Source organism: Aethalodelphis obliquidens, unplaced genomic scaffold (genome assembly GCF_003676395.1).
Source record: "Aethalodelphis obliquidens isolate GAN/ISIS:26980383/991018 unplaced genomic scaffold, ASM367639v1 scaffold339, whole genome shotgun sequence".
Lineage (NCBI taxonomy): Eukaryota > Metazoa > Chordata > Mammalia > Artiodactyla > Delphinidae > Aethalodelphis > Aethalodelphis obliquidens.
In genome coordinates this window covers 1-22,502 of record NW_020838253.1, presented here as the reverse complement: position 1 = coordinate 22,502, position 22,502 = coordinate 1, and the positions used below count along the sequence as shown (strand labels likewise).

The 22,502-nt window shown below is 37.8% G+C and overlaps 1 protein-coding gene across 1 annotated transcript; it reads left to right on the top strand.

The window, feature by feature from the left end:
- The first annotated feature begins 2,063 nt into the window (after nucleotides 1–2,063).
- LOC113616681 (patched domain-containing protein 3-like) lies at nucleotides 2,064–20,827 on the top strand. The gene is made up of 3 exons (XM_027100082.1): nucleotides 2,064–3,417; nucleotides 4,501–4,622; nucleotides 20,486–20,827. The coding sequence occupies exons 1-3, from the start codon at nucleotides 2,359–2,361 to the stop codon at nucleotides 20,637–20,639; spliced, it is 1,335 nt and encodes a 444-aa protein (XP_026955883.1). The 5' UTR covers nucleotides 2,064–2,358; the 3' UTR covers nucleotides 20,640–20,827.
- The last annotated feature ends 1,675 nt before the right edge of the window (nucleotides 20,828–22,502 follow it).

Genomic DNA, 22,502 nt, shown 5'->3' with positions numbered 1-22,502 from the left:
TTGGTGCAGCCACTATGGAAAACAGCATGGCAGTTCCTTAAAAAACTAAAAATAGAACTACCATATGATCCAGCAATCCCACTCCTGGGCATATATCCCGAGAAAACTCTAATTCAAACAGATATATTCACCCTAATGTTCACAGCAGCACTATTTACAATAGCCAAGGCATAGAAGCAACCTAAATGTCCGTTGACAGATGAATGAATAAAAAAAGATGTAGTACATATACACAATGGAATACTACTCAGCCATGAAAAAGAATGAAATAATGCCATTTGCAGCAACATGAATGGACCTAGAGATTATTATACTAAGTGAAGTAAGTCAGAAAGAGAAAGATAAATACCATATGATATCACTTATATATGGAATCTAAAATATGACACAAATGAACTTATTTTTGAAACAGAAACATAGAAAACAAACTTATGGTTACCAAAGGGTAAAGGGGGTGGGGCAGGGGTAAATTAGGAGTTTGGGATTAGCAGAGACAAACTACTATATATAAAATAGATAAACAACAAGATCCTACTGGATATTGACTGTATTCAACATCCTGTAATAAACCAAAATGGAAAAGAATATGAAAAAGAATATGTATTTATATGTATAACTGAATCACTTTGCTGTACACCAGAAACTAACACAACATTGTAAATCAACTATACTTCAGTAATAAAAAAAAGGAGTGAATTTTAAAAATTTAAAGTAGATTATAATCACTGAAAGGGAAACAGCTGTCTATTATGAAACAAAATCCAGAACTCATTTTAAAAACATTAGTTAATTCAACTACAAACAGAAGGCATGGCAACCAGCAAAATGGGGATGGGAGAGTAGGGGGGTGGGGAGACTCATGGCTCAAAATGGTCATTTCATTAGTATATGAATGGTTTCTATAATCAAGAAGAAAATTCTAACAGTCCAAAAGGGAAACCAGGAAAAGATATAAGATGATAGTTCACCCAGAGAGGAAATATGGTGAGTCTAAGCAACAAATTAAAAAAGTAAAATCAAAATAAGATACCAGTGGCACAACTCAAACATTTTAATGACATTCTGGGACAGGCTGTGGCAAAACAAAACTTCATGCACTGCTTATGAGGGTGTAAACTGATACAGCTTCTATGGATTTCATCATTAACTCTGAAATTTAAAATGGGATATCCTTGGGCTTCCCTGGTGGCGCAGTGGTTGAGGGTCGTGCCCCGGTCCGGGAAGATCCCACATGCCGCGGAGCGGCTAGGCCTGTGAGCCATGGCCGCTGAACCTGTGTGTCCGGAGCCTGTGCTCCGCAACGGGAGAGGCCACAACAGTGAGAGGCCTGCGTACTGCCAAAAAAAAAAAAAAGGGGGATATCCTTTGGCCCAGTAAATCCCTTTCTACAAAAACATCTCACAAATATAGTTCTTGTGCTCTAAGTAAAAGACATTCATTCACTTAGCACTGTTTATATCAGCAAAACGCTCTAAAAGACCCACAGATCTATCAATAGGGTTATGGCTCATTAATTTATGTTTCACCCATACACTGGAAAATTATAAAGCAATTCAAAAGAGTAAGATAACTCTACATGCAGTCATGTTAAGATCCTTTGACATATTTGGTGAACAATGTAATCTGCATACACAGTGCAATAATACTCATGGAAAAGATATACCTGCATATATTTTGATATGCCTGCAAATGCAAAGAAAACGGTTTGAAAGGATAAACACCCACTTTTTAACACTTCCGTTAAGAGGAGGAATGGGGCAGAAAGGAGTTTTAGGGCTGGCTTCTGGGTTATTTTCTTCTTTTCCACTTTTCATTCTATGCATTTACTTCTAACTGTTTACAAGGAGGATGTTATGTCTGTAGTTAAAGAATAAAAACAACTAAATTAGGTGTACCAGGTTCACCAAAGCCTTACCCTGAGAACCATGCTTCTGGATGATCCGCCCAAAGGTAAAAGCTGCCACTTAGAACACATGACATATCTGTGCCATTTGTGTGTGTGTGTGTGTGTGTGTGTGTGTGCGCGCGCGCGCGCGGGGGGGCGACCGTGAACCAGCCAAATTCTGCCAATAAATTGTGAGTCCTGTAGGACAGGCACGATTCCATTCGCCTGTAACACGTGTTTCTTGTATTCACTGAATCGTGAGAGGCTGGGCGCAGGGACACATTTGGGGCTGGTTAGGCTACCATGTGGCCGCCAGCGAAGCTCCAGCCTCCGGGCGCGAGCAGCCTGGGCTCAAACAGACTCCCTCAGAATTTCTCCAGGAAACCGTCGGGTGGGTGGAGATGGGCGCTCCGTCCAGCAGCGCCCTTCCAATCTGCTGTCCTGTTTGAGAACGTCGCCTTTCCTTCCCGGAAATGAGCCTTAATGCAGCTAAGGTTGCGCCAGAGGCGGCGCCCGGGCGGGAGGCGGGGCAGGAACCGGGGCCCGTAGCGCAGGGGCCGGAGGCGGGGCCGGGGCCGGACTCGGAGAGCTGGCCGCAGCCGCCGGCAGGGCCCGGCTCCGAGCCTCTCCCGGCTGCAGAGCCCGAGCCGGAGCCGGTCTCGGCGTCGGGTCCGGGACAGGAGCTCGAGCTGGGCTGGGCTGCGGGGCAGCGCGCAGGGGCCCCGCCGGAGTCGCAGCCTCTGCCGGCGTCGGAGTCTGAGAACGGAGTGTCCGAGAGGCCCCGCTGCCACACCGACTGCCTGGAGGTGCCGCTCTCCCGGGCCTTCCGGCGGCTGGGATGGGAGGTGGGCTCGCACCCCTGGATCTTCTTTCTGCTGCCCATGGTTTTAACGGCCGTCCTCGGCGCTGGCCTGATTCACCTGCCCAAGGAAGAAGAAGACGTCGAGGAGCAGTACACCCCGATAGGGAGCCCCGCCAAGGCTGAGCGACGCTTCGTGCAGGGACATTTCACCGCCAACGACTCCAATCTCTTCTCCATCGCCAGGAAGAGCACCGGGGTCAATTATGCTTCCATTCTAGTGGTCTCCAACACCAACTCGCTGCTGGAACAAGAAATCTTATCAGAAATTAGTGAAGTGGACGACGCGGTTCAGGCTTTGACTGTGACACAGGCAAACGGAACCCAGATCCTCTACAATGAGGTGTACTCGAAGAACCAGGGCTACTGTGTACCCTTCCACCCACTCTTGTTCGCCTGGAAAACGAACAGTGTCCTCAACCTGAAAAACATCACCTTCCCCATCTACAGCCTAGCCGGCCAGGTCGTGTACCTGGCCAACATCCTTGGAGGAACTGTGTTAGGCGAGAGCATGGGACTGAGCCAGTTACTCCTGGAGGCCAAAGCCATGCGGCTGCAGTACTACCTGAAGACTGGCGAAGGAGAGGACAGCGAACGCAGCAAGGCGTGGCTGATCCACTTCCTGAACCAAGTTGGCAACCTTGAAAAGAGTCTGGCCTTGAAGAAGATCCAGGTACCTAGCGGCTGGGGCTTTACAGGGAGGCCAGGAGAAGGTGGGAGGGATAAGAAGACTTTTCCAACAGCACTCCCTAATTACTTGATGGAGCCCTTGACTTGAAGCTGGGTGTGTTCTGCTGTATTTGGTCCTTAATCCAACTTTCTTAACATAGCGCACTGAAGAATGCCACAAAAGAATCTAAAAGAGTGGATATATGCCTATGTATAACTGATTCACTTTGCTGTACACCTGAAACTAACACATAATTGTAAATCAACTATACAACAAAATTTTTTAAAAATAAAATAAAAAAGAGAGCTAAGACGTAAAAAAAAAAAAAAAAAAAAAAAGCCAGAAATCTTAAATCCTTGGTAACATTTTGCTGAAAAACACAAATTGTACATCCTCAAGGTTGTTCTGTTCAGTACAGACATTGATCTTAAGGTTTAGTTTGGTTTTCTGGTCAAATTACTTTGAAATTTTTACTTTTAGTTAAAGTCTTTGCTGTTTCTGGGAGCCCCCTAAAATTTGTTTAGAGTTCAGTGGAATAAAAAAAAAAATCTATAAGCAAAAGTTCCATGGTTTTGTTGAAAAAGAATGCTGAGCATTTTAAAAGTAAATTATAGCATAGTGCCAGGCACATGTTAGCTGTTCAGTAATTGCTGGGCTGGCAAACCTAATACTCTGAACAAAACTGGTGAAAGTGAGACACCTTCTGGAAAAAGCCTTTGAATACCCAGTCCTTAATGAAATGATATTTGTGCAGTTAAAATAGTAAAAGATAACAACCTAATAAAAATTTAGAAAAGCCAAAATGTCTATAGTTATCAATGATTTTTTTTATATAAGATTCAGATTTCATATATTCAGGAGTTTTAAACTTTAGATTTTTGAAATAAACTTTGGAAAGCATGCCAGAGATTTGTGGGAAGAAGCAAATCTTTATTACCTTCTTTATTCTAAAATCATAATCCACATAGTTTGATTCTTTACTGAATTTTAATGTTTCAGTCAATAAGCTATAGTGTTTCAATATCATTTGTAACACACACAATATCGGAATTAAAAGTTACTTATCTGAGTATCTTTTTGTGGAAGATGGTCTACTTTACATCACTTTCTAGACAACTGGAATTTGAGCCAACTTCTATGACAGTGATCCCCTTGTTTCACTTGGCATACCTTCTAATCATATTATTTGCAATCACATCATGCTACAGGTAAAAGAATTTTATTAGTTTTTTAAACACTAACTTTAAAAAATATTTTATTGTGGTAATATATATGTATATAATGTATACACAATATATGTAACATAAAATGTACCATTTTAAAAACCATTAAAAAACAGTTATTCATTTAATTATTTGGCTATGCCAGGTCTTAGTTGCGGCACATGGGATCTTTATTTGCAGCATGTGGGCTCTTAGTTGTGGCATGCAGGCTCTTAGTTGTGGCATGCGGGATCTAGTTTCCTGACCAGGGATCCAACCTGGGCCCCGTGCACTGGGAGCATGGAGTCTTGACCACTGGACCACCAGGGAAGTCCCTAAAAACCATTTTTAAGTGTACAATTTAGTGGCATTAATTACATTCACACTGTTGTGCAACCATCACAACTATCTCTTTATAAATATGTTCCATCACCCCAAACAGAAACTGTAACCATTAAGCAATAACTCCCCATTGTCTCCCCCAAGTCTTGGTTACTTTTTAATCTACTTTCTGTTTCCATGATTTTGCCTATTGTAGAGATTTCATATAAGTGGAATCATACAGTATTTGTCCTTTTGTGACTGGCTTATTTCACTTAGCATAATGTTTTCAAGGTTTATCCATGTTGTAGCATGAATTCCTTTTTATGGCTGAATAATATTCCATTTTATGTATATACCACATTTTATCTACTTATCTGTTTATGGGCCCTTGGAATATTTCCGTCTTCTGACTATAGTGAATAATGCTGCAATGAACGTTGGTGTACAAATCTCTGTTTGAACTTGTTTTCAATTCTTTTCAGCATATACCTAGGAGTAGAATTAGTGGGTTGTATGATAATTCTCTGGTTAGCTTTTTGAAGAACCACCAAACTATTTTTCACAGAAGCTACACCATTTTATATCCCACCAGCAATGTGTAGGTTTTCCAATTTCTCCACATCCTCACCAACACTTATTTTCTGTTTTATTGATTATAGCCATCCTTGTAGGTATAAAGTGACATCTCATTGTGGTTTTGATTTGCATTTCCCTAGTAACTAATGATGTTAAGTATCTTTTTTATGTGTTTACTGGTCATTTGTATATCTTCTTTGGAGAAATGTCTATTCAGGTCCTTTGCCCCTTTTTTTTTTTTTTTGTCTGTGCCACACAGCTTGCAGGATCTTAGTTTCCTGACCAGGGATTGAACTCAGGCCCTTGGCAGTGAGAGCGTGGAGTCCTAACCACTGGACTGCCAGGAAATTCCCACATTTGCCTATTTTTAATGAAATTGTTTGTCCTTTTGTTGTGTTGAGTCCTATTTTTGATGAGTACTTTATATATTTTAGATATTAAATCCTTATCAAGATACATGATTTGCAAATATTTTCTCCCACTCTGTAGATTATCTCTTTACTTTCTTGATAATGTCCTTTAATGCACAAAAGTTTTAATTTTGATGAAATTCAATGTATTTATTTTTCTTTTTCTTTTTGCTACTTGTGTTTTGGTGTTATATCTAAGAATCCATTGACAAGTCCAAGGTCGTGCACATTTACCCTGTGTTTCCTTCAAGAGTTTTATGGTTTTAGCTCTGAAATTTAGGTGATTGCAATTTTTAATTCATAGTTGTATGTGATGTGGAGTAGGGGTCCAACTTAATTCTTGTACATGTGGAAATTCAGTTGTCCAAGTACCATTTGTTGAAGAGACTCTTCTTTCCCAGTTGAATGGACTTGGCATCCTTGTCAAAAAACAATGGGCTGTAGATGTATGGGTTTATTTCCAGACGCTCAGTTCTAGTCCATTGGTCTATATGTCAATCCATATACTAGTACCACTCTGTTTTAATTATTGTAGCTTTTTTATAAGTTTTGAAATCTGGAAATCTCAGCTGTCCATTTTTTTTTCATCTTAAGGTTATTTTGGATATCCAGGGCTCCTTGTGAATTTGAGTGTTGACCTTTCCATTTCTGGAAGAAAACGCCATTGGAATTTTGATAGAGATTGTGTTGAATCTGTAGATTGCTTAGGTGAGATTGTCATTTTGACAATATTAAGTCTTCCTCCCCATGAACTAAGAATGTCTTTCCATTAATTTAGGTCTTCTTTAGTTTTCATCAATGTTTTGTAGTCTTCAGCATACACGTCTTTCACTTCTTTGGTTAAATGCATTCCTAAGTATTTCATTATTTAAAACACTAAATGGAATTACTTCTTTAAGTTCGTTTTGAGATTGTTCATTGTGCATGGATAGAAACCGCTGAATCCTGTGTGTTTATCTTATAACCTGCAGATTTACTGAATTTGTTTACTAACGTTAGTAGTTTTCTTGTGGAGTCTTTGGATTTTTCATATATATAATCATATAATCTGTGCAAAGAGATAGTTACAATTCTTCCTTTCCAATTTGAATTCCTTTTATTTCGATTTCTTGTCTAATTGCTCTGGCTAGCACTTCCAGTACAATATTGAATATCATTGGTGAAAGTGGGCATCCTTATCTTGTTCCTGATCTTAGGTGGAAAGCTTTCCATTTTTCACCATTGAGTATGATGTTAGCTATGCAGTTTTCATTATTGACTTTATAACTTTGAGGAACTTTCCTTCCATTCCTTGTTTTCGAGTGTTTTTATCATGAGAAGATATTGGAATTTGTCAAATGCCTTTTCTGCATCTTTTGAGATGATCATGTGGTTTTTATCCTTTGTTCCATTAGTGTGGCGTATTACATTGATTGATTTTCCCATGTTGAACCACTCTTGCATTCCTGGGGTAAATCCCATATGGTCATGATGTATAATCCTTTCAATATGCTATTGAATTGTGTTTGCTAGAATTTTGTTGAGGATTTTTGTATCTATATTTATAAGAGGTATTATCTGTAGCTTTCTTGTGATACCTTTGTGTGGAATTGATATCAATGTAATGATGGCCTCATCATATGAGTTAGGAAGTGTTCCCTTCCTTTCAACTTTTTGGAAGGGTTTGAAAAGGATTGGTATTAATTCTTCTTTACATGTTTGGTAAAATTCACTAGTGAAGCCATCTGGTCCTGGACTTTTTTTGTTGGGAGGTTTTTGATTACTGATTCAATCCTTTTACTTGTTACATGTCTGTTGAAATGTTCTATTTCATCTTGAGTCAGTTTAGGTCTTTGTGTATTTCTAGGAATTTGTGCGTTTTATCTAGGTTATCCAGTTTGTTGGCATAAGTTGTTAATAGTAGTCTCTTATAATCCTTTACATTTCTGTAAGTTCAGTAGTAATGTCCTCACTTTCATATCTGATTTAGTTATTTGTATCTTTTTTATTTTCTCCTTTGTCACTCTAGATAAATGTTTGTCAATTTTGTTGATCTTTTTCAATAACCACTTTTGGTTTTGTCTATTGTTTTTCTATTCTCAATTTCTATTCTCAATTTATCACTGTTCTAGTTTTTATTATTTTCTTCCTTCTGTTAGCTTTGTGTTAGGTTCTCTCTTCTTTTTCTGGTTCCACAAGATGTCTAAATCCACAAAGTGGTTTGAGATCTTTTCTCTTTTTTAATGTAGCTATAAATTTACCTCTGGGCACTGGTGTCACTACATCTCATAAGTTATGGTATTTTGTATGTTTGTTTTCATTTTCCTTATAAATTATCTGCCTAGATGTTTTATCCATTATTGAAAGTGATGTATTGAATTTGCCAACTATTACTGTAGAGCTATATATTTCTCTCTACAATTCTGTTAATATTTGCTTCATATATTTTGGGTCTCTGTTTTGTGGTTAATTTATGTTTATAGTTGTTATATCTTCCTGATTCATTGACCTTTTTATCAATATATAGTGTCCCTCTGTCTCTTTTAACAGTTTTTGAAATAAAGTCCATTTTTGTCTGACATCAGTATAGCCACCCCTGATCTCTTTTGGTTACTATTCATATGGAGTATCTTTTTAAATCCTCTAACTTTCAATCTATTCATGTCTTTGGATATAAAGTGAGTCTCTTGTACACAGCATATAGTTGAATCATGCTGTTTTATCCATTCTGACAATATCTGCCTTTTGAATGGAAAGTTTAATTTATTTAGATTTAAAATAATCGCTGACAAGGAAGGACTTGCTCCTGCTGTTTTGCTGTTTGTATTCTGTATATATTATAGCTTATTGTTCTTCATTTCATCCACTTACGCCTTTTTTTTTTTTTTGGCCATGCTGCACAGCTTGTGGGATGTTTTCTTTAATACTCATCTTTTTTTTTTTTTTTAAATTTTATTTTTTTTTGCTGCTCCATGGCATGTGGGATCTTCCCGGACGGGGGCACAAACCCGTGTCCTCTGCATAGGCAGGCGGACTCTCAACCACTGCACCACCAGGGAAGCCCAGCTTGTGGGATCTTAATTCTCCGACCAGGGATTGAACCCAGGCCCAGGCAGTGAAAGCTCCAAGTCTTAACCACTGGACCAGTGAATTCCTGATTTATGCCTTCTTTTATGTTTAGTTTCTATTTTTCTAGTGAGCTGTTTTGATTCTTTTTTCATCTCCTTTTGTGATGGTTTTTAGAGACTTTCTTTGTGGTTACCATGGAGATTCATATAACATCTTAAATTTAAAATGATCTATATTAAATTAATACCTACTTAACTTTTAACTATGCTGCTTCTATACATCTCTGTCCTCCCTCCCTTATGTTGTTGTCATAAATTGTATGCACTATAACATAGATTTATAGTTATTTTTATGTCATTGTCTTTTAAATTCTGTAGGAAGTAAAAGGTAGAGTTACAAACCAAAAATACAATAATACTTGTTTTTGTATTTGCCCATGTATTTACCTTTACTGGAGATCTGTATTTCTTCATGACTTCGGTTACTTTTTCTTTTTCCTTCATTTCAATCTGAAGGAGTTCCTTCAGCATTTCTTATAAGACAGGCCTAGTGATAACAAATTCCCTCAGCTCTTCTTTATCTGTAAATGTCTTAATTTCTCCTTCATATTTGAAGGAGAGTTTTCTGGACACTGCCTTGAAGTTGATCGGTTTTTCTTTTAACACTTTCAATATCATCCATTGTCCCTTGGCCTCCATGGTTTCTGATGAGAAATCAACCTTGATACTTATTAAGTATCCTTTGTACGTGATCAGTTGCTTCTTTCTTGCTGCTTCCAAGACTGTCTTTGTCTTCATCTTTCAATAGTTTGATTATAATGTCTCTTGGTGTGGATCATTTTGAGTTTATCCTACTTGGAATTTGTTAAGTTTCTTGGATTTGTAGCTTCGTGTCTTCTATCAAATTTGGGAAGTTTTCAGTCATTTTTCTTTAAATAGTCTTTCTGCCTTTTTTCCCCTCTCTTCTTTTTCAGGGACACCCATTATATGTATGTGGGTTTGCTTGCTGCAATCTAACAGGTCAGTGAGGTACTTTTCACTTCTTATTTCTTTCAGCCTCTCAGACTCAGTAATTTCAATTGACCTATCTTCAAGTTCACTGGTTCTTTATTATGCCTGCTAAATCTGTTATTGAACATCTCTAGTGTTTTGTTTTTTATTTCAGTTGTACTTTTCAGCTCTAGAATTTTAGTTCCTTTTAAGTTTTTTTCCTATCTCTTTATTTAAATGATCACTTTGTTCATACATTATTTTCCTTATATCCTTGTCAGTGCTCACCTTTACTTCTCTAAGCTTATTTAGGACAGCATTTTATAGTCTTTATCTACTAGGTCCTGTCTCTGTCTTTCCTGTCAATTTATTTTGTTCCTTTGCCTGATCAATACTTTCCTATTTATTTGTTTGCCTTGGGATTTTGTTGTTGTTGTTGTTGTTGAAAACTTGGCATTTGACTATTATAATGTGGTAACTGGAAATCAGATTTCCTACCTCCCCAGGGTTTCCTGATGTTTGTTTGCTTGTTTGTTTAATACTGTAGTAGTTGATCTTCTTAGTGACTTTCCCAAACTATTATTGCAAAGATTGTATTCCTTGTTTATGTTGTCACTGAAGTCCCGTTCCTTAGCTTGTGTTCAGCTAGTGTTTTGACAGAAATTTCCTTGCATTCCAGGAGCTCTCGCAGTCTTTTCAAAATGGTTGTGTGCCTGGACTCTCCTTCAACACTTACCCAGGGTTATGCCATGACTGGGGATTAGCCATAGGTGAAAAGCTTAGTGTCTTAAGTCCTTTTTGAGCATTATATCTTGCCCTGGGTGACTTTCTAAATTCCCCAGTATACACAGGCACTTGTGAATATTCTAAACTCCCAGAGAAATGCTCCCCAGCTTCTGCCTTAGGCAGTCTTTTGTATGTTTGGGCTGTAATCTTTTGCCCTATGCATGTGAAGTTTGTTTATTCAGTTTGTGGTGTTTCCACCTTTCTCAACCTGAGTTTTGTGTTAGACAAAACAGAGGAGTGCCTTGCATCAGTCCTTCAGGTAGTCCCTAGGCAGTTTAGAACTGATATATAAAATATTACGTGAATAAGGTCTGCTCTGCTCCTTCCAGAAATAAGGACATAGTCCCACACTGGTAACATGGGCTGTTGATGCTTTAAGACTGCTGTTGCTTTAAGACTTAGCTTTAAGACTCTTGTCACTTTAAGACTATGGCCAGTTTAACACATCTGCCACTTTATTGTCACTGCCACTTTAAAACTTCTATCCCACCAGAGAGGGAGGTGAAGTAGGGCATATAAACTCACTACAAACTTTCCTACTGTTTTAAAGGCCCCCTGCCTTTTTTTTTTTCAGCCCTCTGTAAACTTTTGACTGTTTTCCAGAGATCACAGAGTTGGTTCTGACAACTTCTGCTTGTTTTTCTATGTATCGGTTGGGAGGCAAGAAGTGGAAAATTCTTACTCTACATTTTTCTGATGTCTAGCAGTAAACTCTTATTTTTTAAACCTAATGACTTAAAACAAATTTTGCCCATTAGCAATAGTATGCAATCAAATGGAATAGTAACAAGAACTTTTGGCTGGTTTTGTTTGTTTCGTATATGTTTATTACCTTACATGTTTACCAGTTATGATTAGTTGTGTCATTTGGAGGCAGATATGCTGATAGAGCTAAGAAACAAGTCTTTATTTCTATTATAAATTTGAACTAGTACTTTTAACTATACAAAAAAGTAAGCTCTAATTTAATTGACACGGGCATCTCCATTGTTCTGGTGTGGAGTTTACTTTGTTAAGCACTTGTTATCTAGGCATTAGGGTTAGTTTGAGCTCTTATGGCCAGAAAGCTAAAATATGAAAAATATAAGCCAAAAACAAAGTAGAATTTAGATGTAGAAAGAACCTCACAAATAATATTATTCTAATGATTCACACATCAGAGTCACAGAGAGAGCCCTAAAACCACATATTCTGAGGCCCTGCCCTATTGAATCAAGTATCTGGAGGCTAAGTCTGAAAATCTATATTTCAAAAATTTCTCCAACTTATTCTCATAAGTACATAAGTTTGGGGGAAAATGATATAATTTAACTCTCTAGTTTAAGGTGGAGAAAGATGTGAGGCTCCAATAGGTAAAGGGACGTAACCACACCGGGTGCATCTGTAGAGTCAGTAAGCTAATTTATTACTTTGTTATTCTGGAGAGGAAGATCACATCCCTTAGAAAATAAAGAAATGAAAAAAGAAGGAAGGAAGAAAAAAGGAGGAAGAAGGGAAAGAAGGAAGGGAGGAAGGGAGGGAGGGGGGAGGAAAGAAAGCAAAATTCAGCCGTGTTAAAGTTAGTAGGATAAATAATTTTTTAAATTAGTACGGAATCTATAAGGTACCAAGAACTAGTTTGACAAAAGTCTTCTACTGGATAGTTGGTTCTGAATATACAAAGTTATGTCAATTCTTGCTTATCTGTAGCAAATAATTGTGAACAGTAACGCAGAAAATCTTATATTGAAGGCAATTAGAAAATGACTTACATTTGTCTTTGAAGACTTTTTATGCTTATGTAACCAACATATTGGACACACAGGACACATGAGGTGTAAACATAAAGCAACTTTATTTTCATCTCCCTCTGTTCCCTTTAAGTTTTGTAGGTAGAGCAAGTTCTTCCTCTGCCCCATAAAAACTGAGGCAGGCCCTGTGACTTTCATTGTCATTCTTAGGTAAGACAGAGTCCTCCAATCAGAATTAAAATGTCCATGTCCATGTAATAAACAAAAAGTGGTAACTTGATTTGAAGCTGAGGTTTCCCCCTCTCTTAGCTGGAGCACACTGCATGGGAAAGCCTTTTATGGGGAAAAAAGGGCTTCCCTGCCCTCTTCTATCACTTCTTATCTTGCTGTACTAGTTCCTGGGTTGGAACATGCCCAAGGAGAAGAGGAAAGGGAAGAGGAAGATTCTCAAGCCATACATGCTGAGTGATGGTCTAATAGATGCTTTTTCTGGGTTTGAATATACAACTGATTTTCCTGTGAGAGCTTTTGTAAGTTCCTTGACATCTCTCACTCCCAGTTCTCTGTTATCACTGAGAATCTTATCTCTGTTCTGGGTGGGGCCTCCTAGACAGTCCCTAAGATATCCCCATCCTGCCTGTCTCACACACTTATATATGAAAGTTATTCCTTGCCTACATGCATTTACCTCATACAGAACCATTATTCAAACACATTTTGTGGTTCCATATTTACTGTCTTGCAGTGAAGTCATTTAAACAGTAGTAAGACTTTCTCAAAAGGTATACTCCAAATTGAACTTCATTCTATAGTAAGTACTGGTATGTTGAGCTTCCAGACTATTTCAAAATTGTCTGACATTTTGGAAATGACAAAACTTACACCAAATGTGAGATCAATTTCAGAAAAAAATCCGGAGAATCTTTCGGATTCAAATACACTGTAAACTATTCTTTAGTCTTGATAGACATCATTATCTTTCAAGGAAGATGTGGATCCCTCACCAAGCGTATACATAGATTGTATTCTAAGTGGGATGATTTCTAATTTAGCCTCCCCTTAAATGAATAGAAAATTCAGAAAATTGGCCATTTTGCTGCCAGTGATGCCTAACTGCCTGAGCATTGGAATCATATGAAGACATTTTCAGACACTTGGATTCTGCAGCTTCTCTACAAACCTATAGATCAGAATCTGCAGAGCTGTGTTCCAGGACTGTAGGAATCTAAAGTTCTAAGACTCTCCTAAGTCATTCTGATAAACTGCTTAACCAAGGTCCTTCTTGGGGACTAGAAAATCTGCAAGTGTGTTCACCAAACAGTGCTCTACATTCACATCTTCCCTCCATTGCCTATTGAACATTAAAATAAAGGTCATTTAGAAAAAGTCAACACAGCAACTAGTCAAAGTCAAGTCACTCTAGCCAATAAAATACCTCACTCCCCCATCCTCTGAAAAATTTACACCAACAAAATCCAGAAACCTGAAAGAGGGAATGGGGATAAACATGTCACATGTAGCTTTTATCCTCATTAATCTTTCTGATTTCACAGTTCATCTGTGTTACTTTCTTATCTTAAACTCCTATAAACCAGTATTGTTACTTTAAGAAGTGTTTGTTATAATCAAAGTTTGTCATAACGAAGACATTTACTTTTGCTCTGGAGTGAGACTGTGTGAGTGTGTGTGTGTGTGTTGTGTGTGTGTATTTTTGGGCCCTGAGTTTAACTGACAGCATCAGCAGTTTGAGAAAAAGTGAGATACAGGCACAGTGTAGGTTCTTTTTTTTTTTTTTTTTTTGGTAGTAATAAGAAAGTTTAGCTATTTTAATGTGGTCCTGCCTGAATAAGGTCTTTAGTTATATTCTTGCTGTTTTGGAATCAGTAGCTCCATTGGCTTAGTTGACTCTCCCAGTTTTCAAACCAGACTTAGTTTCTCTCTCCTGCTAAAAATATCTAGAGGCAGGTATCAGTCATTTGTTTTGGAGCAGTTAGCAAATGAGTAAAGTAGAAAACCAGAGGCTGTTGTCAGTATTTTAAAATGTAAAGTCATGAGTATTGGGAGGAAAAGTGTTAAACCCATTCCTTAATTGCTGTGTATGTATTTCCATTTCTGTTGGTCCAACCAAGAAACAGGCATAGCTTGTGTTACTCAAAATGGAGTACATATCACATATTTTTTGCAATTAGTAGCCACTTCTCTAGAGCCCACTTCTCCATCAGAGGAGAGTATGAAAATCTTTTAGAAGGAGGCTTTACTTTTTTTTTTTTTTTTTTTTTAAAAAGCAGGTTTTTTTTTGTCTTCAGTTTTACACACATCAGTGTATACATGTCAGTCCCAATCTCCCAATTCATCACACCACCACCACCACCACCCCACTGCTTTCTCCCCTTGGTGTCCATACGTTTGTTCTCTACATTTGTGTCTCTATTTCTGCCCTGCAAACTGGATCATCTGTACCATTTTTCTAGGTTCCACATATATGCATTAATATACGGTGTTTATTTTTCTCTTTCTGACTTACTTCACTCTGTATGCCAATCTCTAGGTCCATCCACATCTCTACAAATGACTTGATTTCATTCTTTTTATGGCTGAGTAATATTCCAATGTATATATGTACCACATCTTCTTTATCCATTCATCTGTTGATAGGCATTTAGGTTGCTTCCGTGACCTGGCTATTGTAAATAGTGCTGCAATGAACATTGCGGTGCATGTGTCATTTTGAATTGTAGTTTTCTCTGGGTATATGCCCAGTAGTGGGATTGCTGGATCATATGGTAATTCTATTTTTAGTTTTTTAAGGAACCTCCATACTGTTCTCCATAGTGGCTGTATCAGTTTACATTCCCACCAACAGTGCAAGAGGGTTCCCTTTTCTCCACACCCTCTCCAACATATGTTGTTTGTAGATTTTCTGATGACGCCCATTCTAACTGGTGTGAGGTGATACCTCATTGTAGTTTTGAGTTGTATTTCTCTAATAATTAGTGATGTTGAGCAGCTTTTCATGTGCCTCTTGGCCATCTGTATGTCTTCTTGGGAGAAATGTCTATTTAGGTCTTCTGCCTATTTTTGGATTGGGTGGTTTGTTTCTTTAGTATCGAGCTGCATGAGCTGTTTATATATTTTGGAGATTAATCCTTTGTCCGTTGATTCGTTTGTGAATATTTTCTCCCATTCTGAGGGTTGTCTTTTCGTCTTGTTTATGGTTTCCTTTGCTGTGCAAAAGCTTTTAAGTTTCATTAGGTCCCATTTGTTTATTTTTATTTTTATTTCCATTTCTCTAGGAGGTGGGTCAAAAAGGATCTTGCTTTGATTTATGTCATAGAGTGTTCTGCCTTTGTTTTCCTCTAAGAGTTTGATAGTGTCTGGCCTTACATCTAGGTCTTTAATCCATTTTGAGCTTATTTTTGTGTGTGGTGTTAGGGAGTGATCTAATCTCATACTTTTAAATGTACCTGTCCAGTTTTCCCAGCACCACTTATTGAAGAGGCTGTCCTTTCTCCACTGTACATTCCTGCCTCTGTTATCAAAGATAAGGTGACTGTATGTGTGTGGGTTTATCTCTGGGCTTTCTATCCTGTTCCATTGATCTATCTTTCTGTTTTTGTGCCAGTACCATATTGTCTTGATTACTGTAGCTTTGTAGTATAGTCTGAAGTCTGAGAGCCTGATACCTCCAGCCTCGTTTTTTTCCCTCAAGATTGCTTTGGCTATTTGGGGTCTTTTGTGTCTCCATACAAATTTTAAGATTTTTTGTTCTAGTTCTGTAAAAATTGCCATTGGTAATTTGATAGGGATTGCATTGAATCTGTAGATCGCTTTGGGTAGTAGAGTCATTTTCAGTATATTGATTCTTCCAATCCAAGAACATGGCATATCTCTCCATCTGTTTGTTTTATCTTTAATTTCTTTATCAGTGTCTTATAGTTTTCTGCATACCAGTCTTTTGTCTCCCTAGGTAGGTTTATTCCTAGGTATTTTATTCTTTTTGTTGCATTGGTAAATGGGAGTGTTTCCTTAATTTCTCTTTCAGATTTTTCATCATTAGTGTATAGGAATGCAATAGATTTCTGTGCATTAATTTTGTATCTTGCAACTTTACCAAATTCATTGCTTAGCTCTAGTAATTTTCTGGTGGCATCTTTAGGATTCTCTATGTATAGTATAATGTCATCTGCAAACAGTGAGAGTTTTACTTCTTCTTTTCCAATTTGTATTCCTTTTATTTCTTTTTCTTCTTTGATTGCTGTGGCTAGGACTTCCAAAACTATGTTGAATAATAGCGGTGAGAGTGGACATCCTTGTCTTGCTCCTGATCTTAGAGGAAATGCTTTCAGTTTTTCACCATTGAGAATGATGTTTGCTGTGGCCTTTATTATGTTGAGGTAGGTTCCCTCTATGCCAACTTTCTGGAGAGTTTTTATCATAAATGGGTGTTGGATTTTGTCAAAAGATTTTTCTGCATCTATTGAGATGATCATATGATTTTTTTTCTTCAATTTGTTAATATGGTGTATCACATTGATTGATTTGCATATATTGAAGAATCCTTGCATCCCTGGGATAAATCCCACTTGATCATGGTGTATGCTCCTTTTAATGTGTTGTTGGATTCTGTTTGCGAGTATTTTGTTGAGGATTTTTGCATCTATATTCATGAGTGATATTGGCCTGTAATTTTCTTTTTTTGTAGTATCTTTGTCTGGTTTTGGTATCAGGGTGATGGTCGCCTCATAGAATGAGTTTGGGAGTGTTCCTTCCTCTGCAATTTTTTGGAAGAGTTTGAGAAGGATGAGTGTTAGCTCTTCTCTAAATGTTTGATACAATTCACCTGTAAAGCCATCCGGTCCTGTACTTTTGTTTGTTGGAAGATTTTTTTTTTTTTTTTTTTTGCAGTACACGGACCTCTCACTGTTGTGGCCTCTCCCGTTGTGGAGCACAGGCTCCGGACGCGCAGGCTCAGCGGCCATGGCTCACGGGCCCAGCTGCTCCGTGGCACGTGGGATCTTCCTAGACCGGGGCACGAACCCATGTCCCCTGCATCGGCAGGCGGACTCTCAACCACTGCGCCACCAGGGAAGCCCCTGTTGGAAGGTTTTTAATCACAGTTTCAATTTCATTACTTGTGATTGGTCTGTTCATATTTTCTATTTGTTCCTGGTTCAGTCTTGGAAGGTTATACCTTTCTAAGAATTTGTCCATTTCTTCCAGGTTGTCCATTTTATTGATATAGAGTTGCTTGTAGTAGTCTCTTAGGATGCTTTGTATTTCTGCAGTGTCTGTTGTAACTTCTCCTTTTTCATTTCTAATTTTATTGATTTGAGTCCTCTCCCTCTTTTTCTGGATGAGTCTGGCTAATGGTTTATCAATTTTATTTACCTTCTCAAAGAACCAGCTTTTAGTTTTATTGATCCTTGCTATTGTTTTCTTTGTTTCTATTTCATTTATTTCTGCTCTGATCTTTATGATTTCTTTCCTTCTGCTAACTTTGGGTTTTGTTTGTTCTTCTTTCTCTAGTTCCTTTATGTGTAAGGTTAGATTATTTGAGATTTTTCTTATTTCTTGAGGTAGGCTTGTATAGGTATAAACTTCCCTCTTAGAACTGCTTTTGCTGTATCCCATAGCTTTTGAATTATCATGTTTTCATTGTCATTTGTGTCTAGGTATTTTTTGATTTCTTCAGTGATCTCTTGGTTATTTAGTAACATAGTGTTTAGCCTCCATGCATTTGTGTTTTTTACATTTTTCCCCTGTAATTCATTTCTAATCTCATAGCATTGTGGTCAGAAAAGATGCTTGATACGATTTCAATTTTCTTAAATTTACTGAGACTTGATTTGTGACCCAAGATGTGATCTATCCTGGAGAGTGTTCCGTGCACACTTGAGAAGAAAGTGTAATCTGATGTTTTTGGATGGAATGTCCTATAAATATCAATTAAATCTATCTGGTCTGTTGTGTCATTTAAAGCTTGTGTTTCCTTATTAATTTTCTGTTTGGATGATCTGTCCATTGGTGTAAGTGAGGTGTTAAAGTCCCCCACTATTATTGTGTTAGTGTCGATATCTTCTTTTAGAGCTGTTAACAGGTGCCTTATGCATTGAGGTGCTCCTATGTTGGGTGCATATATATTTATAATTGTTATATCTTCTTCTTGGATTGATCCCTTGATCATTATGTAGTGTCCTTCCTTGTCTCTTGTAACAGTCTTTATTTTAAAGTCTATTTTATCTGATATGCATATTGCTACTCCAGCTTTCTTTTGATTTCCATTTGCATGGACTATCTTTTTCCATCCCCTCACTTTCAGTCTGTATGTGTCCCTAGGTCTGAAGTGGGTCTCTTGTCGACAGCATGTATATGGGTCTTGTTTTTGTATCCATTCAGCCAGTCTGTGTCTTTTGGTTGGAGCATTTAATCCATTGACGTTTAAGGTAATTATCGATACGTATAACCCTATTAACATTTTCTTAATTGTTTTGGGTTTGTTATTGTAGGTCTTTTCCTTCTCTTGTGTTTCCTGCCTAGAGAAGTTCCTTTAGCATTTGTTATAAAGCTGGTTTGGTGGTGCTGAATTCTTTTAACTTTTGCTTGTGTGTAAAGGTTTTAATTTTCCATCGAATCTGAATGAGATCCTTGCTGGGTAGAGTCATCTTGGCTGTAGATTCTTCCCTTTCATCACTTTAAGTATATCATGCCACTCCATTCTGGCTTGTAGAGTTTCTGCTGAGAAATCAGCTGTTAACCTTATGGGAGTTCCCTTGTATATTATTTGTCATTTTTCCCTTGCTGCTTTCAATAATTTTTCTTTGTCTTTAATTTTTGCCAATTTGATTAGTATGTGTCTCACAGTGTTTCTCCTTGGGTTTATCCTGTATGGGACTTGCTGCACTTCCTGGACTTGGGTGGTATTTCATTTCCCATGTTAGGGACGTTTTCGAGTATAATCCCTTCAAATATTTTCTTGAGTCGTTTCTCTCTCTCTTCTCCTTCTGGGACCCTTATAATGCGAATGTTGTTGCATTTAATGTTTTCCCAAAGGTCTCTTAAGCTGTCTTCATTTCTTTTCATTCTTTTTTCTTTATTCTGTTCTGTGGCAGTGAATTCCACCATTCTGTCTTCCAGGTCACTTATCCGTTCTTCTGCCTCAGTTATTCTGTTATTGATTCCTTCTGGTGTAGTTTTCATTTCAGTTATTGTATTGTTCATCTCTGTTTGTTTGTTGTTTAATTATTCTAGGTCTTTGTTAAACATTTCTTGCATCTTCTTGATGTTTGCCTCCGTTGTTTTTCCAAGGTCCTGGATCATCTTCACTATCATTATTCTGAATTCTTTTTCTGGAAGGTTGCCTACCCCCACTTCATTTAGTTGTTTTTCTGGGGTTTTATCTTGTTCCTTCATCTGGTACATAGCCCTCTGCCTTTTCATCTTGTCTATCTTTCTGTGAATGTGTTTTTTGTTCCACAGGCTGTAGTTCTTTTTGCTTCTAGAAGGAGGCTTTCATACTTTTTGTTAGCCAGATACATATTGAACCAGCTTTGAAATACAGGAGCTATTTAGGATCATGTTTAGGGCTAACTGGAGTCACAGGTGGGTGAGAAGACAACTGGATATAGGTACTTCCATTTGCTGTTGCGTTCCATTCACACTCCTTTGAAGATCAGAGTGGAATTAACCATCTGCAGTGTTTTAGTATATCTTTGTGGTCCTGAAATGCCAGTCAGTGGATTTGTGCTTGGCTAGATGTGTAAGAATCAACCAGTATAGTTTGATAAAAGTACAGATTCCCAAATTTTCTGTCTCCAAACTCCCTTTTTTTTTTTTCAGCTGGTCTGGGCTAGTGTCTGGAAATTAAACTTCTCCAGCAGACAGGTATGAGAATTATTGCCCAAGAGGGCTCTGTATAGGTGTCCAATTCAAGAATGTTATGAATTGCTGGAATTTCAGTATGGAAGCTACCACTACAAGTTCCATGATTTTTCCCTCCAAATTTACAGGTGTGACTGTATACGAAACAAAATGTGGGTTGCAGCCTTTGGAGTGATTTCTGCTGCCTTGGCAGTGGTGAGTGGCTTTGGCCTGATGTTGTACATTGGGGTGCCATTTGTGATCATAGTTGCAAATTCACCATTTCTTATTCTAGGTGAGTAAAACAAAACGTGAGGCTGCACATTGTGTGTGTGGGGGTGTGGGGTGGATAATGGAAGGGGATTGTGTAGATTAAGCAGAATAAGTATGTTTAGGTGGCTCTACAGGTCCAAAATGGGGTATCAGGAAAGAAGAAAATCAGATGGAATTCTGAGTCTTTAGAGTTAGAAAAATCTAGTACCCCAAATGGAAAAACACAGAGCAGGGACATGAACAGGCAGCACACACACACACACACACACACACACACACACACACACCCCCAAACACACAAAATCCAAAATACTAGTCACTGAAAATATAAGAAAAAATATTTGATCTTTCAGTAAATCAAGGGATACAAGTTAAAACAAAAGTGAGACACCTTTGTTTTCTTTTCTTATTAATGAATATTAGCAAGATTAAAGGTTTGGGGAATGTTGTATGCAAATGAACACTCATGTTCTGCTGGGGGAAGTTTGTAAATTGGTGCACTTTTAAAATACAACTTTGCAACAGATCAAAAGAGTTAAAAATTTAAAAGGGAATACCTTTGACCTGCCAACTCCACTTCTAGGAGTTTGTCCTAATTATTGGACAAGTGCTCACAAAGTAGAACGTGTATTTCATTTCAGTGTGATTTAGAATAGGAAAAAACAAGAACAACCTAATCCCATATCGACATGGGATCGGTCCACTCAAACATAGCATATTAAAGTTTTGGAATCCTATTCACTCTTTAGAAAGAGGTAGATATAAAGTGTTAAATGAAAAATGCTAGCTATGAAACAAGATGTTTAAAATAGATATACAAATATATGTGTATATTTGTATAGAGCAAATTCTGGATGGCTATACTTAAAATATTAGCAAGGATTATCCCCGAAGGGTGGAATTACAGTTGTTTATATTTTTTCTTTGCATTTTCCTGTACTTTCAGGATTTATTTTACAATAAGCATGAGAAGATAAATATGTTTATATTTTGGAAAGTAGGCAACTTGGAAGAAATAATATTTGATTTCTTAGGGGAGACAGTGGAGGAAACCTTCCTAGTACACACTCACACTTAAAATATAAGAAAGCTCTCAGTGTTCCCACAGTCATACATAACTATAGTTAAAATCTATGCAACCGATTTAATATAAAGCATCTTCATACTGTCTGTGTATACATTGAAGTATGAGTGTAGGGGTGTGTGTGTGTATGAGTGTGTGTGTGTGGGGGTTGTGATTTCAGTAACTCAAGAAATATACGAGGACAATTTTTGAACAAGGTTCTATAAAGAAAAAACTGGTTTTTAAATACCTAATAAATATCAATGAGTTTATTCGTCGTCCTTAGTACCTCTGATTCTTCCCTTTTGTTCAGCTGAATACAACTGAAATCCACAAAGCTGGCAGCAGGGGGAGTGTCGGGATGCAGTTTATGACACACTACGTAAACCTGTGTCAGTGTAGGCCCTCGTACCGCATGTTAGTTCCAAGTACTGATTTTGTATCAATGTACACAGAAACAGAGGTGTACATGAATGAAAGCAGTAGAAAGCTTGAGGCAGACGAAATTTGTCTGCAACATGCTCATGCTGTCCTTTGTAATCCCATTTCTTCTCTGTGGTCCTCCTCTCCTAGCCTTCATTGATGGTTTCAAAGTCCTCAGATGTTCTCCTGTCCTCTTTATTCCAAACCAATCAGGAAACGTCATTGTGGAAAAGACTGATTACCTTAGTAGGCATTTAATATGTAAAGGATTCTTAATATTTACTTTGGTGCATATTTCTGATCTCAAGAGAGCCTGCATTTTATTGCGATAATGCCTTAACCTGGGCAAGTGAAGTTTGAATGATAGCCTTCTGGGTATCAAAAACAGACTAGCAGGAAAACTGCAT

Excerpts from the sequence above, each read along its gene's own strand:
- LOC113616681 (XM_027100082.1), top strand. The coding sequence starts at position 2,359 with ATGAGCCTTAATGCAGCTAAGGTTGCGCCAGAGGCGGCGCCCGGGCGG. Across the intron at positions 3,418-4,500 it reads TGGCCTTGAAGAAGATCCAG|ATGGTCTACTTTACATCACT; the intron begins GTACCTAGCGGC and ends TTTTTGTGGAAG. Across the intron at positions 4,623-20,485 it reads GCAATCACATCATGCTACAG|GTGTGACTGTATACGAAACA; the intron begins GTAAAAGAATTT and ends CCAAATTTACAG.